Below are 20,778 nucleotides of genomic sequence, written 5' to 3' on the forward strand. Positions count from 1 at the left end.
TACTATAATCATAAGATAAAAAATAATTTAGTGAATGTTTTGATTTTTTTAGGAGACATATTAGGTTTTTGAAATAGAAATTGTAAGGCCTGCTGAACCCTGAGATGGAAATACAAGTGAAAAGAATTTTCAATTACATCTCACTGAGCAAAGTAACCAGTCTGAAAAGCTTCATGAGACATTTCTTATGTCCAGCCTCACATCTGGTGAGACCAGTGGTGGTTTCTACCTCTACTGGACCAATGAGTCAGAGGCTCCTCAGTTGCCATGACAAATATTTTACCAAATAAATCACAGAACTCACTCACAGCTAATGCCATCTGGCAGAGCTCTGAAACTCTGGTGGCTGTGGATACAACCCTTGCTAAATACAGTAGCAAAGACTATTTCCCTTCCCTCTGCATCCAGGAAGCAACTGAAGAAATTTATGAGGCATGGAAAAACAACACTCCAAACACACCTGCATATTTTTGCTGACCTTTTGCAGTAAATGCACTGTCCTTGCAAATAAAAAATAAAATAAAATTTAAAAAAAAAAAAAAACCACAGCAAAATCTAACAAATTATTCACACTGTCTGCACTGGCTCGTCATTTTTTCTCCCACTCCCATCTGTTCAGTTTCACTCAGCTGGAAACAAGAGAAAAAGCCAGCAACATTCAGCCACTCTGTTCCTTGGTAGTTGGAGCAGTCAAGAGACTAGAGTTTCAAAATGGACTCATATTGCAGATATGTTTTTTAAATGCATTGATAAATTATACATATATTGGAAATACGTCTTTTATCACCAAAAATTGTATTGCCAGGTGAACAGGATTGTAAAAGGACTGAACAAAAATGCATATAACATAATAATTCTCTTGGGCATTTGGGCTCTATAATGCAAAACATATAAACCCATAGACATCTTTCAAGAATTTAAAAAAATATTAAAGTTTATTTTAGTCTCTGCAGTTGGAAGTGGAAAGTATTCCTGGTGCTTTTCCAGCATCAGCTCCCAGGTTTCCTAAGTTACTCACTTTTGGGGGTGGAAGGAAATTACATTCCAAACAGTTCAGCATCTAGTACTCAAAATAATAAAAATAATTATTTCATATTTCTTTGAGGTTTTGAATTCCTGTTTAATAGTAGTTCTGGTTTATTTCTCAATAAAATGTTTCCATTTTCTTCAGAACAGAGATTCCACTCAACAGCCAGGTCTGTAAATTTATCTGGGTTCTTTACATTAGTACAACTGCACATATGGAGAATTTACACTGGTGCTAGAGGTCTAAGCACCCAAGCATCAAATTAAGCTGTACAAACCATAATAAATAGACTGCAAAGCAGGTGATTTACATCTACTGCCTTTCTTGGGAATGGCAAGACCAAACAATCCAATCATTTGCAGTGCTGATCCAACTCTCCTAAGCATCTTTCCTTTTCAACATTATATGCATTTATTTAGTACCAAGACATAATGGAAATAATTAATCTTTGTGCTGGAACCAGGCCCAATACAAGAACCAAATGGAAACTATTCTGCTGCTTTTGAGCTTGTGAGGATTACTTTGACTCTTTGACACAAAGCAGGCCAAATTCAAGGTTTACCTAATCCACTGCTTTCAGGAACAGTCAAGTTGTACCATGGTGCTACCAGTAAAAAACTGTTGGAACAGACATAAATTCATCCTGGATGTTTCCTGCTCCATGGACCTCCAGAAAGAACAGGTAAGACATACCAACTATTCTTCTCATTGCCAGCAAAATATTGACAGATTCTTTAGCTAAGTGGAAGCTGGTGACTTCAAAACAAATTAATGAGGCACAAAGAAGTGTTAGGATAGAGAAAAATCAGAGAGCATTTGTATATCAGAATGTAATTCCTACAGATATCACACGCTGTGCATGAGATCTTTTAGCACAGTTCAGTAGCCCAGCACAGCTGGTGCCCAAACAGCTTTTTGCAATAGAGTGTCTGACACTAAGTCTGAGACCCTCTACAAACAGACCACACCACAGACGTACTAGGGTTGCACAGCCAGTACTCAAAACAAAAATGTTTTAAATACGTTGTTTGGCCAAGAATAATGGCAAACACCCATTAGTAACAAACATGGCAGCAATTGTAATTATTCTATTTGATCTGCTTAACACTAAAAATCAAAATATAGACTATCTGATAACAATGACTACAAGGTCATTCGGAAATGATCCCTCGTGGTTACTTCATCAATAAGATATAAAAAGTATTCTACAATCCACGTAACAAACGCTTGTCCTGCTGCCTTAATTTCTGCAATTATGTATTTGCTAGAATTGAGAAAAAAAATCAATATTGATGAGATATAGAAAAAAGGTATTATTTACTTAGCTGTGCAATACCTAAATTTGCAATATCCATGGAATGTCAAAGTATTGTAAATAAAGACACTTGACCTGAATTCAGAGATAATAAACATCCAGAGAAAAAACAAAAGCAAGTTTTTCCACAAGTTTTAACATAAGTAAAATGATACCATTTTCTGCTTCTCTTAATGTAGCAAATCTTTGTGAACAGATGGTAGCAGATCTGTGTGATGCAGTGGGCAGCATTTCCATATCACGCTGCTGGCAAATATCACCACCATTTAACTCATTTATTCCTGTGCACACCCTAACAACACATGGACACATTGCTACCTGTCAGAGGTGCTCAGCACCTACCATTTGAGAGTAATTAGTGCTCAGGTCCGGCTTCTCTCTGTATGGTACGCGATGAGTTTTTTTCATTTCTCCTTTAACGACTACAGAATTAACATTGCCCTTTGCTTTTCAGGCAAAAGCAGATAACCCAAATTCAGCCATTCTAGTTTAGACAAAAAAACAGCTGGTCTGGGCTTTAGGCTGGTAAAACGAGAGGAGCCCCTTCTGTGAGAAGAGCTGTTACATGAAGAGTGCAGTGAATAAAGCCTGTCCATGGCTACCACCTTAGTCCCCTACTTACTGCCCTGCCACAGCCCTTGTGACATCAATCTTCTCTTTAACAACATCACTTCCACTAACTGCAGGTACTGACATCCATTTTTCTCCTGTGACATATTTTCACCACAGTTTTACCACCAGTGAGGTCCTAATTAAATTATCTTCTCTATGCTGTCCAGAATTTCCTCAATATATACAAGGGACTTCAGCATTTGTTTACACTGAGTTAGGGAACTCAGGAGTTTAGGGAGACAGAAAGGGGAAAAGGGAAACTGATGGGAGGGTGGGACATGAACCAGGAAACCACAACAAAATCTCAAGGAAATATACACAAATTTAAGAAAACTTATACTCTTCCCAGCAGTCAATGCACTAGAAAAATGATTTGCTTATTTAGGCCCAGATTTCGCCCTTTATTTTGCCCTAAGGTATACGACTGAATAGCAGAGTGCATTTTCAGTGTATTTGTTGCAGAACATAATTAACCATGGCCAGCATTACATTCATTTCTCATATCCTGTGTGCAGCTGTAGGAAGAAGAGGATGTCTTTCACAAGCATACATCTTTATTACAATCTCAGCATTGTCTGCAAGATCAGAACACACAGTTCACATCCCAAAATAATCCTAAAGATTCTCAGTACGCTATAATATGAGGAGTCAAGTAAATTTCACTTTTACATGTACTGCAGCATCCTGCAGATCAGTTTGAAGACCAGAGAAAATCCACATGTTCCTCACCAATATGTTGACACAGGACCCAGCAATCCTCAACTGTCTCTGCATTTCTAGTTAGAAATTCTACAGACCTCTCACATTCCCTGGAGAGAAGGTACAAAGAACTGAGTTGTTGCTCATAAAATCCTATTTGTAAAATATTGTCAACAGTTACTTGCTTTTCATTATTTATTACAAGTAATACAAATCCCAAATAATTCAGTTGCCAGTTTGAAGCTATGAAGTCAATAGAGGTTTGCATATCACCTGTCAAACTTGCTGCTACCTCTTAGAAGCCTCACATGATTCATTATTTATTTTAGCAACTGAATATATAGATAGCACTCTGTTCTCAAGATATCCTCCACAGATGCCACTATTCAAATACTGCATATACCTTAAATATTAATGCTCTTTATGTACTATTGCAAGAAACTTTCAAAGGTTTTTCTATGGACACAAATTATGAGCAGGTGTTAAAGCAAGACCAGCTGCAAGGCAGCCAAATTGAAATCGGGGGTGTATGGAATTTTAAAAATATTTTTTATTTTAATTTTCCATTTTCCAGAAGACTTTGTATTTTGAACTTTTTACCCTGATTGGGAGGTGGAGGATATGGAGGAGAATAACAGACTTTCATACAGCCCCAGTTATTATTACCTATGTGGTCTGGTTTATATCCCCAGCTTTTTAAAAGTCAATTAGCCATAAGAAACTTCCTCAACATCTCAAAATAAATTTCCACACTAAGCAGAGCTGAAGAGATGCCTCAGAGTTATGATAATGAGATAAAATATTGATAACTACTTCACTTCAAGTGATTCATATCTGTCCTGACAGACTGCCTGGAAATGCATAAAGCAAATAAAATACTTGTGGTCTCCAAATTACCCACAGCAAACACATTCACACCACCCAAGCCACAGCCCACAGAGATAAATTGCACTGTTGAGCTCAGCACAAGAAAATGCCATTGGGTTAATTAGCAATTGTTGAGCTTGAGTGTTTATGCAAGAGACAGGAATACTTAAGAGTTAATGATTAAAGCCTCAAAAAACCAAACTAAACCCCAGCAACTGGCACACAGCGCTTCAGTTACACCTAACTGTGACATGTTGCACAGGGGGAAAATTCAGTTTCGTTTTGCACACTGCTTTTCACAATATCTTCCCTGTACAGACAGGAAAATGGTGAGATGTTCCAGGGGGCACTTTGGAAGACCTAGCTAAGTACTCTACATGAGGTTTGATTTCCAAAGCCTCTGCTGAGCATCTAAAGAATGAAACAAATAAGCAGTGTGGATACTTTTTCTACTCTCCTTCCTCCAAATGCAAACATATCTTTAAAGACAACCTTTATTGGGTTTTAATACTGCAAACAGAAGAATATAATAAGAGGTTCACAGTGACTTTCAGCAGCTAAATGCACATGATTGCACACATTATTTGCATCAGCAGTTCAAAGGAAACAAAACTGACAGCTTTAATGTTACAAGCTTGGTTGGTTTTACTTCAATTTAAAAACCCATACTACAGTCTTTGGAAGCATGGATAACATTACAACAGCCTTCAGGTAGTTAAGGTCTTACCAAAAGCATGTGAGTATTGAAAATATTGGATAAGGATGCATTCAAGTACCTGCAGAAAGTGTTAGGCAAAAAGCCCACAGAATGTAAACATGCAGATCTGCGTGTTGTTTCAAAAATAGCCTATATAGAGGTGCCAGGAAAATTCAAGAATGGTACCATATGGAAAGCTAAAAGAAAATAGCATAAGAGAAAAATTCCTCCCTTGCAGATTCCCAATAACATGGGATGCATTCAAAAAATGGCACCTTGAAGTTGAAGAAATACCCAGTACAAGAGCTACCAAGAAAGCAACGCAAACCTAAACTCATAAGAAGCTTTTCAAATGTCAGTCCAAAATATTTTGGCACAAGTCTCTCAGAAGGGGTTTTAAATTCAAGCCTTTCTCAGCCTTCAGAGCAGCATTGTTCCTGTGATGGTTGTAAAACTGTTGATGTTGAAGACCTGGCTGTGCTTGAAAACAGTCATTAGAAATTTATAACCAGAATCTTCCTTTGGGGTCCTCCAGTTCCTGGATAGGAATTTGCTCTGTAAATTCATGCAACACCTTTCATCTCCTCCTTAAGGACAGAAACATCTGCCTCTGAAATTAAGAGCTGAAACCCTGAGTAGAATATAACTCAGAATGCACCTGGGATTTGTTTTGTGTTTTTTGTTCCCCAGTGAAAGGACCAGGGAAAATTCCCCAAACATCTTTTATATACACCTAGTGCCATCAGAAGACTCAATCTGAATGCTTGTTTATATATTACCACAGTTATTAGTGTGTAATTGACAATAAAATTTGTCATTCCATTAAGTCATCTTTTAGAGTGGAAGGTCAAGTACATGGTGCATGAGCTAATACACTTGAATGAATTGCATGTGGTTATTTGTGACTTCACTGGATGGATTCTGTTTTCCAGTTGTCTGGAAGACATGTTGAAAGGCAGGATACACAAATAATCAGAACTGAAAGGGAGCAGAGCACTAATTATTCTACCTGAAGAAAATAGCTACATTAAAATAACAGTGTCTCCTACTCTATATTAGGATCCCAATGCTCTGAAAATTATTCTGACCACATTTGTTCAGCAAAAGGTTCATTAAATATCTCTATAGGATACGCATTTAACAGAGAGCACATGAATAAATCTGGCTGATCTCACTCTAAAACCTTTTGAATTTTCTGCCTTCCCATTAAACACTCCACCTTTTGCCAAAAGCGAAACATTTCTCCTACCTCTTACCCATAAGCAAAACTAAAAAAAAATAGATTTTTTTTTACATAATGATGGTTTCTATATAGAAGCTTTATATTTATTTCTGATTATTTTATATAATACCACTTTCCTTAGCTAAGTGAAAATTCTACTCTCTAGTAGAATTGCACATGTGTAGTTAAGTGATTGCCCTCCAAAATTGCATCCCTTTCCTCTATTTACTATTATTTTACATTTTAAATATGCATATATATATATATATATATGCATATTTAAAATGTAAAATAATAGTAAAAAACATGTAAAGGGCCTTCAATCTTTTAATTTTCCCTTTAATTACTGACCATCTTATTGCTTTATTTATATATATACATATATATATATATAAACACGGAAGAGAGTGTTTCATGGTCTCAGAAATCACAGTCACACACACTAAAAATTACTTTAAAGTGACGTATTTAAGTCACTAATAAGGAAGAATGATTTCAGGTGGGTAAAATAATCCTGAGCGAAACTCAGGTAGAAATACTTGCTTTCAGGAAGAATGTGGAGGCCTTATCTGCAGATACTTGCAGAATGACTCTCGCTCAAAGTTCTGTGCACAGAGGTAGTCATGTTTCCTCAGCCACAAGAGCTACAGTCAGTCTTACTCTCATCAGGTGACAGAACACTGAGCTAAAAACCAAAAATCTCCCTCATCATGTGTGTACCTAGCAAGACTGAACCAATCCTGCAGGTGCTCGGCTTACTCTGAAGACTTCGTGCCACCAGAACCAGGAAAGCCCTTTCCTTTAACTCATGCTGTTCATTCTCATTACAGCTGCCAATCCAAAAGTCAGCTGCCCTTTTCAGGCATTAGGTGGACTTAGTTCCACTCATTAAAACAAACAAACAACCATCCCAACCAAAACAAAAAAGCCTTATCAAGCACTTTTTGCCTTTAAGACCTGTTGCAAGCATTTAAAAAAAAAAATCTCTCTCAAAATAATAATAAATTGTAAATTACACATCTTATGTGGAAGAGCCTTCAATCAGAAAAGTTCTGGAATAGTGAGCTGAAGCACATGAACATTAGATAGTGCTTTCATGTGTAACCAGGTCAACTGAAGGTCTAGATGGTTTTTTTTTCCTTTTTCTCTTTTGTCCCAGCTAGAGACACTGTGGCCTTTTTAAAGGGATTGCCTAATACAAGCATGGGAGTAGGCAAAATCTGAAGTGTTGTCATGACAATTTTTTTTTCCATTCCTATGTAACTTGACTTTGTGTTTATTTAACTCTACACTTTGAGTAGTATTTCATTTATGTAGTAAGTGATGTACATTTTTAAGAAGCAGTACAAGGCAAGATGAATCCTGTAGTCTTGACTCAGGCAATACTGCCATAGACTTTAAAGGAGTGGGAGCTTTGCAGCTTCAATTATTAGCAACAGTGACTCTATTGACCTAGGACAGGAAAACAGAAAATGTTCCTTATCTCATGACACACAGCACACAGAGTATTTTTATTCCCCCACTCAAAGTTTAGAATCCCTTCCAAAAGATCTCCCGGATTCAGTCTTCTCCACACCTCTGAGACAGAGAAGGACAGGCATACTTAAAGGCTTTAGTTTCCAAGAGTGTTTGGCCGTTATTTCAAATAAAGCAGCAAAACCCTGGCCGTATTTTCTGTGAGGTGCACGAAATTTAAGTGAACTCTAACCAAAATCCCCCACACTGCGGGCACGTCCCTGCCCCGCTGCGGGCACTGCTGGAACGACGCTGGCGCATTCCCGAGAGCACCCCAAGCTCTCTGGGATATGACCAAACGAGAGGATCCTTAACGGAAACAACCCAATCCACACTCAGAGGCACTATACACACACACACACAGACGTGTCTGTATATATGTATGTATGTATGTATGCGTGTGTGTGTGACTAACTGCCGAGCGGCAGCCGTGCGAGCCGGGCGGCGGCGCGCCGCACCTGCCGGGCTGAGGACAGCGCTGCCCCTGAGCGCCCCGCCCGCCGCGCTCCCGGGACACGCCTCCCCGCCGCCCCGGGCCGGAGCGCCGCCGCCGCGGCAGCCGAACGCCGCGGCCGTGCTCCCGTCCCTGCCGCCCGAGGGGCGAGTCCGGCCCGCTCACCTCCCGGCGCCGCCGCGTCCATCCCCGCTCCCGGCCGGCCCTCCCTCCTCACGGCACCGACTCCTGCCCTCCTGCCGCCCTCCCCCGGCCCCGCGCGCGCCCTTCACAGCCCCCCCGCCCCGCCCCGCCCCGCCCCGCCCGCGGCCGCGCGCCCGGCCGGGCCCGCCCCCCGCGCGCGCCTCACCTGATCCGGGCGCTGCCCGGCGCGTGCGCCGCCACGCGCGCCCCCTCCCGCCCCTCGCGCGCGCGCGCCCGCCCGCGGAGCCATCCGGGTCCCGGCGGCGGGGCCGGGGCCGCGGCCGCCATGCATCTGCACCAGGTGCTGACCGGCGCCGTGAACCCCGGCGACAACGGGTACTCCGTGGGCAGCGTGCAGGACACCCCCTTCACGGTAACGGGCGCCGCGGCCGGGGCCGGCCGGGGCACGGCGGCCGTAGGCCCGGCGAGAGCGGAGGGAGGGGAGCCTGGCGGGCGGGGGGCGCTGCGGGCGGAGCGGGACCCGGCGGTCTGGGGCAGCCGGGGATCGCCTGTCAGCCCTGGCCGGCGCTCCGTCCTCTGTGTCCGCCGGGGAAACCCCCGGGTGCGTGTCCTCGGATTTCGCTGGTGTCTGGCTGTCTGTATTTTTTAATTTTTTTAATGTATTTGTGTGTGTGTGTGTTCATGTCTCATCTGCAAAGCGCACACAGTCAGTTGCACTGGGGTTCTGACGAAGCCTGCCCGCTAATGATGAGCGTCTGCCTTCCATTACTGAGGCTGATAAAACACAAATTTTTCAAATGCTCCTCTCAAACTAGAAAAGAAATAGAAAGAGATGATAAAGAGATGATAAAGTGAATTTCAAGAGCCCCGTAGTTTATAAAACTATTTGTTTCTCATTCACAAGCTATTTTTGTTTATTGTCAATTTCTAATGTCAATTTCACTCCGTTAGGTTATGTATGCTTGGTACGCTTTGATTTTAGTGAGTGATCGGCTTCTGCAGTGTTTTTCTGCTGCCATCTAATCAGTATCTTATTCTTTAGGTATCATTGTCTGACTGCATTTTATATTAACAAGATTATATCCCAGGCACAAACCAATTCCAAGCAAAAGGATGCAGAGCATCCTTTTTGGTGTAAGATAAATGTCAGCAGACTCGTGAAACATTTAAAGCTTGCAGTGAATTATCTTAGATGTCTTATTTCAGTAATGAATGCTGGAGAGTCTTAAGAAATAAAAGGTGCCATGTTTGTCTTTATTTTCCTGGTTCTGCTGCTATGCAGCCATACTGCTATTAAAGGGGCCTCTGTTACTTTTAATATTTATATAAGAAGTCATTTACTCATATTTGCATTCTAATGTGTTTCTTTTTACTATGACAATTTGAAAAGTCAATCAAGTGATATTATGCAACACAACTTTATGCTAATTCTTGTCATAGTTTTGATAACATCAGTAATGAATCATAGTGTATATTGTGGTTTATACACGAATTTTCCAAGAGCAAAAGTAGCATCTTCCAAAATAATGCAGGATTGCTTGGTAGGATTTTAATTATGGAACTACATATAACAGACCACACTCTTTCTCTGGCTGCTGTATCCAATTTATTTTTTTTTATAATACAGTAAACAAGGAACTAAAGAGATAAGTATGTTTTAATAAATGTATCTTCTGGACTTCCATAGCTGTAACTTTCTTCTTTGCATTTTCTTCATTCTCTGTATTCATGGTATTATTTCCTGCTCTTTTAGGCCTTGATCCTAGAGTAAACCATATGGTTAAAAACTGCCTGCAAACAGTTGGGGGTCTTATATCCAGATTCTTAGGAAATTGGTTACCTGTGTGACTTGGTAGAATCATAATCTACCATTGACTGCCAGCAGTTCATTGGTGCCTAACCTCAAATTCTGTCAGTCAACATCACCTGTATGGGCAGAGCTTTGTGCCCCCAAACCACTGAGCTGTTTGGAGCCAGAACTTCAGCTCAGATCCTGAGGCAGGTTTTGCAGTTCAGGTGACAGAGCGGTTCAGAGACAGACTCTGCAGACCTGCTCTGAAGCCCCAGCACCTGTCAGGCACTGGCACACAGCACCAGCAGAGCAGGAAGAGGGCAAGGGAGATGTGCACAGCACGCTGTGACTCCCTGGGTGTCCGTGGGAGTCCATGGGTGTCTGTGGGAATCCACAGGGCTGTGGCACAGGAGCTGCTGTTTGTGTGCACATGGGCCCACTCACGTTTTGGTTGGTGTTTGGGCGTTGAGAATGCGTGAGAATGGTTCAAAATTGCTACAACTGATTCATCACAGGCACTTGAAAATACAGCTTTTTTGTGTGCAGAAATGAATCACTGCTGTTAAAAATACTCTGCTTAACAGCAGAATAATAGCTTGGGTATGTATATATATGCACCCACTAGTTAATAGGTTTGGAACTATTTCCCTTTTTTCTTGAGGAGGAGTAGGAGAAGAAACTTCCTCTTAAGATGAATGTACTTTAGATGCCTAAGTCCAGCAATCTTAGGATTCTGAGAGAAGAAACACATTTTCTTCTAACCTGATTAGGGACATTATAATTCTCAGGTTCTTCATTCTTCCCTTCTTCTTTGGTTTGTCCTTGGCTTGTTTACATGTCTCCTTGCTGGGGATAAAGGTAAGCTTTTAAGTTCCAAGTCGGTGTAGCTAGAGGTAAGATGATAACACAATCTGACTCAACTTTTTTAAAGATTTGGTAAAAGTCATCTAGCTTTCTGAGAATAAGACAGGGAAAATAATTTTTCCATTGTTTTTTTCTCCGCCTGCTAAAACTCCACCTATGGACTCCCACAGACACCATAAAACTGTAGCGATCCAAAGAAACAGAGACAGGTGTCTGTAGGTTGGCTACAAAGGTTTTGTCAGTGCTTATTCTGGAATGTGCAGGATCCTTTCCTCCCTCAGCTCCCACATCTGCCTGCAGCAATCCTGACATATATCCAGCCTTTCCCGAGGAAGGGCTGAGGCACACAGATGTGTGCTATGCATGCTGGATGGTCTGGTAGAGCAGATAACACACAGGAAAAACTGTTGGAAGGGTGATTAGAAGCAAAATAGCTGGATAATGCTGTCTTGTAGCAGATAGTCTCCTCAGCCTCCTTAGTCTGAGCTCTGGAAAAGATACTGCTTCAGCAAAGGGTCCAAGTACTGAAGACAGAAGTTCTGGGAATAATTCTGTGTACTTTTCAGCTTGCTGTTAGTTCATGTTCTCATTTTAGCAAATATTGCTAACTGTGTTCCACAAGTGAGTTTACAGAAGGTTGAGGCTTGAGCTTTAAGCAAAGGGCCTTACAGCATACACCCTGCCTTGACAGAAGAGATATCTATACCTCACTGTCTAACTGGCAGCTAATAAGCTTTTAATGACAGTAAAATGCATTTTTCAAACCACAGCTTTTCATTTAGCTTTTGTTCTGAAAGAGCTGGTTAAGCAGCTACAACAGAATGTAACTGTTTCTAAGGTTAGTCTGGGTTTAAAAATGAATAGATAAAAATAGCTATGTCATTTACCTAGAGGCTGGATTCTGTAAGTATAAAAATTTCAAGTGTCAGACAAACAGGAAATAATATTTACTTCTGCACTAATTGTACAAAATACAAAATTGTAAACATTCTTAATGAAAAATCAGAAGGTCAGATTTTAGGGGTATCTAAGAACTGTACTGATAAAAGTGAAAAAAAAATCATTTATAATTTTTCATTTTTGAAAAGGATAAGCTTCTTAACGTATTTCATGACAGTACTGACACTTGGCTTGGAGCTGTGTGTGGTGAATTCCAGAAGCTGTTGCAGATGAGTTTCCCACACCCCTGTAAATTTTTTACCTCTTTGAAACCAGCAAACTCTTCATTCACACAGATATCCACAAGATACAGCAATTGAGAATAGATTTTCTCTGCTTTGTTGGGTTCTCCTACTTTTTCACTGCTTCATCCTTTTTAAAACATTTATTTGCAAATCCCTCTCAGATATATATTACTATCTACATATATCTATATGTTCTGCATTGTTTTTATGTAAACTGGATTAGAGATGCTTAATATCTGAATCCTTACTAAGTTCTTTTATCTCTGTATGTTTAAGCATGTTGTAAAGTATTTAATCATGAATTTGTCTGAAATGTCCACTTAGGAAAGCCTGTTTTTCAGGCCATGGGCTAGTAATAAGTTAGGAGTTGTTTCTCAGTTATTTTGCTGGTTTGCATTAAGTGTATGTAATTCTAGTAGTACTTGGAAGGAGGAGGGGGAGGAAGTGTAAGCGTTGTGTCCATTGATGAGAGCTTGGAAACAGTTCAGGATTCAGGTGTCTTCATCGCTAAGTGGAAGGTGGAGGAATTTCTGCCAGAAACTTAAAGATGAGTGCTGTTTTACTAGAGGAGCCCTTTAAGCCCAATACAGACTTTCAGGTTTCAATAGATGTTTTAATTTATGTAATTTTAGATGTTTATGAAATTTTTTTTCAACAGCATTGTGGGCTGATTCTGTTTCTTCCACATCATTTACCATCTCTAAATGGTTCTTCACCCCTGATAGTACACACAGGAGCTTGAGGACTTGTGTTTTATTACGCTTATGCCAAATTTGTAAAGAGTTGCAGGTTATGGAAAGATAATTTTGTTGGCTTTTTTATACAGAGAAAAGTATTTGTATAAAGAAAAACCAAGATGAGAATGTGAAGAAATAATTGTTTCCCTGTCTCTTAGTTCCAGAAGCAAACTGGAAAACATGAGCAGCTGAAAAAGACAGAAGCATATTCTGCTTTCATATTATCTGAAAACTGAGGATATAGCATAAACTCTTACACTAGGACACAGTGTCCTACTTCTGTGTGGTGCTCCTGCATTCAATTAAAGTTTTGTAATTGTTCATTTCAGTGGTCCCAGATCTTGACAGATAGAGCAGACATTGGCAAACTATAGCTTATTAGTTGCTTATGGATCCTGCAAGTCATCCTTGCATTCTGGCGGTTTTGCAACTCCATTTAATTTTCTCCTTGAAGTTATCAGCGACATTAGAAATGGAGGTTGGCAGATACTCCATGTGGGTGGTTCTTACTGCACTTGTTTTGTTCAGTCACTGCTCATAATTCTGTTTATTTAAGAGCTCTGTGCTGCTCTCATCCATTACTGTATCTCAGTGCTCTATTTTTCATCTTTCCTGTCTGTATGGCTTACCAATTTTCCATTCCTTTTATCAGGCTAGGCAGATTGTTAGTCTGCTACCACCCATATTGTGGCCTCTGTTTCTCTGGTAGGAGAGACCTGTGGTGGCACAAATGACCTCATGAAGTTGTTGTCAGCTGAATCCTTAAGAAGGAACTACTGATGTTAAATATTATGACATTTCCCTGTTTTTGTCACTATGGGGTGTTTCTGCTGCATTACCAGCTTAAGGACGAAAGAAAAGAGGATGTAACAGAAAAGTGTTCTCTTCAAGTATAAACATGTTAATATAATGAAGACATCAGAAAAGCTGCATAAAAGCAATCAAATGAAAAATGTGCATTTAGGCACATAACATGAAATATGAAAATGTCTTTCAGTACATAAAAGTATATGGACCTTTTCCAAATGTGTGTTCTAATGACTTTACTTCATAAAATAATTTTAAGATTTCATACACTTTCAAGAAATACATCACATTTTTAGAACAAATATCTACACTCAGAAAATGACCCCAGAACCAAGAGACAGCAGCACTTGCTCTAACCTAGAGCTGAAGGCTGGTATCCTGCTGCTGGGAATGGGTTCTGCCTACCCCCCTCACCAAGGGATCCCCTCTGTTGGCACAGGACGCTCAGGTTGCTGAGTCACTTGTTGGTGCAGCAGTAAACACAGGCAAAGAGTAGGATGGCTGCAAGTGAAAGTAATAAGATTTCACAAAGGAAAGTGATCTCTGTGTCTTGATCAGTAAGAACCACCTTTTTGCTTAACTGTGTAAAAATATGCTAAATAGCTAATAATTAGCTGAAAATTTAATGCTTTGTTGGTGGAATAAGTGCAGGAAGGGGACAGGAGAGATGAAAAACCAAAATATTTGAATAGAAAGACACTAAATTCTTTTGCTTCAAAGAATAAACAGACATTGCCAAGTATAAAATATTTTCTGTTTCATGCATTATGAGCTGTACACACACATACAAAGGGCATGTTTAAGAACACTAAGCATAAGGAAATCGAAGCTGAGAAGTCTTTTCCTTTTATAATTTCTGAGATACACATGCATGTCTCTTGCTAATAAAATTGCAACTAATGATGTTATGTATAATGTAGTTTGAAATTTGCAATTCAAGTTATGAATACAAACAGTGAATAGGGGATTTGAAAGGTTTAAGTCCTTGTTTTAAGTGGATCAGCACCTCTTTTTATTTAGATAATTTAAGTCACATCTTTTAGTAGGTTTGTATTGGTAGTTATGAAGAAGACTATTGAAAAGAAGATGAGTCAATTATTTTCTGTTTTAATGCTTGCCCTTTGAAGTTTAAGTAGGAGAATCAATTTCTTGTGAATATTCGAATTCTGAATAAATTATTGGAACAAGAGGATGTGCTTTTATTTTCCTGTCTACTTCAGGGCATTCACATCCTGGTCTTAATCTTCTTCCTTCTTACTAAGGAGCCTATACTATTTCATCCAGTATTCAACACTGCTGGTGAAGCTTGTTTTATAAAGAAACCCTCAATAAAAATAGGAACGCAACAAAACAAAAGGACTTTCTGTTCAATGCCAGAACTTATTTCACAATCTCATCTTTCATTCTCTTGCATTCTGGAAATAATCCTATTCAATTTTAATAATAACTTACTCCCTTCCAGACTGAGTCTAATAATCACATAGCCTAGTCATCAAGGAGCTGGGATATTCTGTTACACAGATAATCTCCCTCCAACAACCTTTTAGCAATCCTGCTTACATTGTGAATCACTCCAGTATCAGTTCCTCAGAGCTTCCCAGAACAGCAGTGTGGGTTATTATGTCTCACACAACACTGTGTCACTCTATTTTTGTGAGATGACCTTGGAAATCTTTTAGACAATCTGTCTTATCTGCAATTTTCATTTTTGTGTGTGCAGTTGTGTGGTGTGTTAATTTCTGGGGACTGAGTTTCTGCTTTGCTGCTTTCATTGCTGTTTCCTTCTGTTTCATGCAGTGACGTACTTTCACTAAATTAAGCTCTTTTTTCAGCCTTTCTCACTTGTTGCTCCTTCCCAGGAGAATTAGAAGTAGGCATAGAAAGTCATGAGACCTAAACTGTCCATTCTAATTCCAGTGGTTGTCTTGCACTCTTACTTTAGTGCAGCCACCCAGGGGCACTGGTGGTAAATCAATACAAATACAACTTTTATACATTTACAATAAAGTAGCCTTTACACTGATTGATCTCAAAGGAGAGGGCAAGGGCTGCTTCAGTATTTTGGAAATTATTGTGAAAAATCCTGTGGACAAGTTAAAGTGATAAGTAATTTTGTACCATCTGAAATTCACTGTGGAGGACTTGCACTCTCTGCTTAAGTCAGCTGTTGTAAAATTTCTGCCTACTGTATTGGAATCAGTGGAAAACTTACTTTAGGGAAAGAGACTTCCAGCTGTAACTGTGAAAGGCTTAGTGGAGATTGATCCTAGGGAGAGATTTCCGTGCCTGAAGGTGGGAGCTCAATGGGACAGATAATCTGAAGTGATTAAACTTTTTAGAACAGGTGAAAGGTTGGCAGACAGGTATATATTTATCCTGCCAATAAAAAGTGCTGCAGGCTATCACTGTTCTATAGCTACTACGTAAACAAATTCTTTAGAATATAGAGTGTATTGCACAACATTATATCCAAAAGAAATCTCTGTTGTTTTACAGTCCTGTAGTAATGTGCACTTCTTAAAACTCAGAAAAGCTCCGAAATTATATTCTTATAGAAAAGAATCCCTTAAAAATCTTGATTTAACAAAATAATAAAGAAGGCAGACTTGGGTACAAGACACACTACTGAAGAAAGGTACATACAAATGCATTAAGAAATGCTCCTGGCTTGACTGCCTTGCTCGAAGAGGCAACAAGAATTGGAGGGGAGAAAATATCAACTAAAACCTAAAAAAATAAGAAAAACTAAGCAGAGAGCTCAAGTTCTTGATTTAAATTGCAAGTTTGGCTGGTTTTTTTACTGTTTCTGTTTGCTGTGATTTAAACCCTGGTACAGTTATGGTCTCCCTTGCTACTTTGTTTTTCCTTGTTGCTCATTGAAATCTTGAGGAACAAACCCACTACATTGTAACTTGCTGTTTAACTGGGATATTCACAGCTTCCAAAAACATCAGTCCTGTGGCACGTGTTCAGGTGGCTTCTAAAATAAACATTTAATTTTATTTCTTTTAAAAATTATTTCAGGCATATGGCTCTGGTTGTGACATTGTTATTCTGGCAAATGACTTTGAATGTGTGCAGATTATTCCCGGTGCTAAACATGGAAACATCCAAGTCAGTTGTGTGGAGTGCTCCCAGCGACAAGGCAGGGTAAGGATTTTAATAAATCTCTATAGAATTTTTAAAATTTGAGAATTTTAAATTGAATAATTAAACAGCAACATAATACATGAAGGGAATGAAAGAGTTAATTTCACAACAAAGATCATGGTTTACTGATCTGGGACTTTCTGAGTAACATCTCTTGTGTTAGTCTTATTCTTTGAATTTATCAGTAATTTGGGGGAGTGAAGAGGGTAGAGGAAGCAGGAGACATGTTGGAACAAAGGTTTTATTCTCTTTCTGGGACCTGCAATAAGAGATGTCAGAAAATGTGGACAGATGCATTAGTTACAGTACAATATCAGAACTGGAATGGTACTGAAATGATGCTTACTGGCTCCATTTTGTGTGCTTCCATCTAACTAAAGAAGAAATGAATAAATTGTTTATCTATACATATGTATACACATATGTGTATGTGTCTGTGTGTCCTGCAAAATAATGAATTTGAAATACTTACGTTTTGGAAAGGCTTCAGCAGGTTTAATGTGTTTAGAAGTGCTACACTATGAGCTGTCATAACTGCATGGCCCCTTGATTTGCTTTGTGGTTTCATTTTAAATCCCTAAACAATGCTAGAAAGACGGGTTAGAAAGAGGAGGGGAAAAAATTTTCTAGGAGTTCCAGTAGTGCACTGAGCAAATTTTGTTTGTCAGTTGTCACTACTGACTAGAATTAGCCTGGTAAAAATTGGTACCAGTACTGAGAAAGCCCTAGTTAGGATTTGGGCAAATTTAGTTGGCAGAGCCCTTGAACTTCAGCAGTGCAGTCCTCATAAGAGTGGGAGAGAGATTCCAGCCTCAGAGATGGTCCCTCCAAGACCACCACAAACCCCTGGGAGGTTCTGCATTCAGGACTCTGAACTCATGGTCTGTTCTTTACTTTGGGACTGACTGTTGTTGAAACCTTCTCTCGCCCTCCCCCTAAGGAAGAAATAAGATTTCATAATAAATGTCATGAAACTTTTGCATCATTTCCGTTTTGAAGAAACCAGATCCTGGATGGGAAGGAACTTAAACAGTTTTTCTTTAAAAAAATCTTTTAAAGAAGAAAGAGGAATTTTAAAGATAGTTAAAAGTACTTAAAGGATATGAGTGTTAGGAACAGGCCCAGATAAATACCTAAGAAATATTATTTTGTGTTTAGAGATTTCCATTAAATAAGTGGGTGAAAGAAACTGAGGGGTTCAATGGCATATGTACTTCAATTTTTCTATTTACCATTTATCTCCTCTCAAAATGTATTTGAATGTTAAAAATAAAATTGCATTTCTTTCTGCTTCTTGTAACTATTATTTAGTGATTTAGTGATACCGAGTGGAATCTGTGGACACAGCCACTAATAATTAATGCATTAGTTAGCTGTGAAGTACACAGAACATGAGCAGGAGCAAGCAGCGAAGGCATCAGCTTTCTCTTATGCATTTAGAGTAGTTGCCCTAGAAGAATGTGACTCTTTGTGCCACTGTATGAGATGTCTGCCCTGTTTAGAGTTAAAATGTGAAAGGTGGGCTTCTTCAAGAGTATGTTTTCTTCAATTGCCTTAAGAAAATATACCCATGACACAGTTAATTACATTTGTATTCATTTCACTTTTCAATAACCCTGGCACATAGAAGAAGTTCTGGAAATTCTTTAGCTATTTTGGAATACCAAGGAGCACTTACTCCACTTGCCTCCTAACCTTACATTTTGAGTCTTCAATTTTTTTTTTCTTTTTCCCCAGATTGCAGCATCGTATGGAAACGCTGTTTGCATTTTTGAACCACTTGGTATAAATTCTCATAAAAGAAATTGTGTAAGTATGTATTTCATAATCTTAATTCTGTTTAGGCTCTTAGAAGAGGCAAAAGTCTATCTACAAGTTATTTTTATTATATTATGTTGGCACACAGCAGAATAATGGATAAACAGTTTCCACCATTCATAATACAACTGGATGGGTAGACTCTTCCACTGAATGAACTGTGGACTGCACTTCTCCTAAGTTCCCAACATCTTGTTCTTGAGTCTCATACTAGAATGACAAGCTGGTATTTCTTACTTGAAGAGGTTGTGAGATGTGCAGTACAGAAATACAACACAGACTTGTTTAGTGCACCCAGACTTGTTTTAACAGTACAGCCATGGCCGAGCACTCAAGCACTGAGCATGTTCTCAAGCAGGTTTCACAATCTTTTTGGCAGCTATACTGCCATCCCTTATGTTCCTGTATGGTCACAGTAGTTCAAAGTAATCTGCAGAAAAATTTGTATGTGGGACAGGTCCAGGTCTGGTTTGCAGGGTACCCTGGGATGCATTTACATTTTACAAAACAATTTAAATACATATTAAAACTAGGTTGAGCAATCTACCACTGAATACTTTTGCAACAGGCTTTAATAGCAATTTCATCTAGAAAGAAATACCAATATTTTTATTTTTTGCTGTTGATGTGAGAATTAATCCTTGACTGTTTTTATACTACAGCAGCTAAAGTGTCAGTGGCTAAAAACTGGGCAATTCTTCCTCAGTTCTATGACTTACAACCTGGCCTGGGATCCTCAAGGTAATGCATCATTTGTGAAATATTTAGTGAACATTTGTAGTTAGAATGACTTGAACACAAAATGTTTTTAATGTAATAAAGTGAGAGCTTGAATATGCAGATTTTAAATTACCTCTTCTCAGGCAGTGTTGCATAAAATGTGAGGCTACAGTTAACATTGGTTAAGATGCTGTGCCAAGTGTTTGCATCTCTTATGTAAGATCTTAGTTTGGGAATCACAGTGTTGTTAACTGAATTAAATTGTCACTAATAACCATCTAAATAAAATTTTAGCACAAATAAAGTCAACAATGTACCTAGACATGAATCTTTATAAGATGTCTGTGTATTTATTTGAGATGTGAATAGCTATTAAGCATCTGAACATTTATCAGTAAATACAATTCTATGATTCAAAGTTCTCCTTTTAACAATGCAAAAAGAAGAGCTAAATAAATAACCTTGGTATTCTTTCTTAAAAGATACTATAAATTCAAAATGTTTTAATAAAACCAGCTGGGTGAGATGATGGAATACCCTATCATATTTAAAATGGACTGAAGTTTAGCTTTCAACCTGTTCTGGATAATTCACAACAAAATGGGATGAGAGGCTTAATCTTTCAACATACCTTAATCATCCTGGTTCCATAGCTTTGGTATTACTCCCTTTCAGGTAACAGGTTATTGACAGCAACGGACTTTTTGCAATTGTGGGCCCCTCCATCTGATGACATTCTAGAGGAAGATGAAGATGATGATGCCAGCAATCAGATCAAGGATGATAAAGTTCTCCCGGTTCTAAATGACTGGAAATGTGTCTGGCAGTGCAAGTGAGATAATTTTTGTTTTAAGACAAATTGCCTCACCTATATTTTAAAATGTGCTTTTAAATACCCTAAAATTCAAACAGTATAAGTTATTTCAAATTAAAAAAAAATCCTCACTCCTGTTGGATCTAACCTAGGCTTTCTGTACTTAAACCAATTTTAGAGCTGGCTTTTCAATAAAGTATGAAAATACTTTTATGCTCCTGCTATTCAAAAAGTATGCTTAAAGAAACAACTATAAAATACTCAGTCTAATTTTTACTTAATTTAATATTAAATTTAAATAATGAACAGTAACACTGAATCAACTGAATGCCTATGGAGT

The 20,778-nt window shown here is 38.9% G+C and overlaps 1 protein-coding gene and 1 long non-coding RNA gene across 10 annotated transcripts in view; one reads left to right on the plus strand and one right to left on the minus strand.

Annotated features, from left to right (window-relative positions):
* Positions 1–8,805: 8,805 nt before the first annotated feature.
* DMXL2 (Dmx like 2) overlaps positions 8,806–20,778 on the plus strand; it is a 58,532-nt gene continuing 46,559 nt past the window's right edge. For all 9 annotated transcript variants that reach the window (XR_011003788.1, XR_011003787.1, XR_011003792.1 and 6 more), the window contains exons 1-5: positions 8,806–8,964; positions 16,961–17,086; positions 18,824–18,895; positions 19,567–19,645; positions 20,300–20,456. Coding sequence is in view for 2 of the 9 variants with exons in the window: in XM_068203934.1 (XP_068060035.1) it covers positions 8,878–8,964; positions 16,961–17,086; positions 18,824–18,895; positions 19,567–19,645; positions 20,300–20,456 (521 nt within the window). In the remaining 7 variants the exon portion in view is untranslated. The remainder of the gene's footprint in view (positions 8,965–16,960; positions 17,087–18,823; positions 18,896–19,566; positions 19,646–20,299; positions 20,457–20,778) is intronic.
* LOC137481945 (uncharacterized) lies at positions 8,985–20,385 on the minus strand. The gene is made up of 3 exons (XR_011003794.1): positions 20,256–20,385; positions 11,107–11,190; positions 8,985–9,363 (listed from the first exon to the last, which is right to left on the minus strand). It is a non-coding gene; the product is annotated as an uncharacterized lncRNA (long non-coding RNA).

This window comes from Anomalospiza imberbis, chromosome 13, assembly GCF_031753505.1.
Source record: "Anomalospiza imberbis isolate Cuckoo-Finch-1a 21T00152 chromosome 13, ASM3175350v1, whole genome shotgun sequence".
Taxonomy (NCBI): domain Eukaryota; kingdom Metazoa; phylum Chordata; class Aves; order Passeriformes; family Viduidae; genus Anomalospiza; species Anomalospiza imberbis.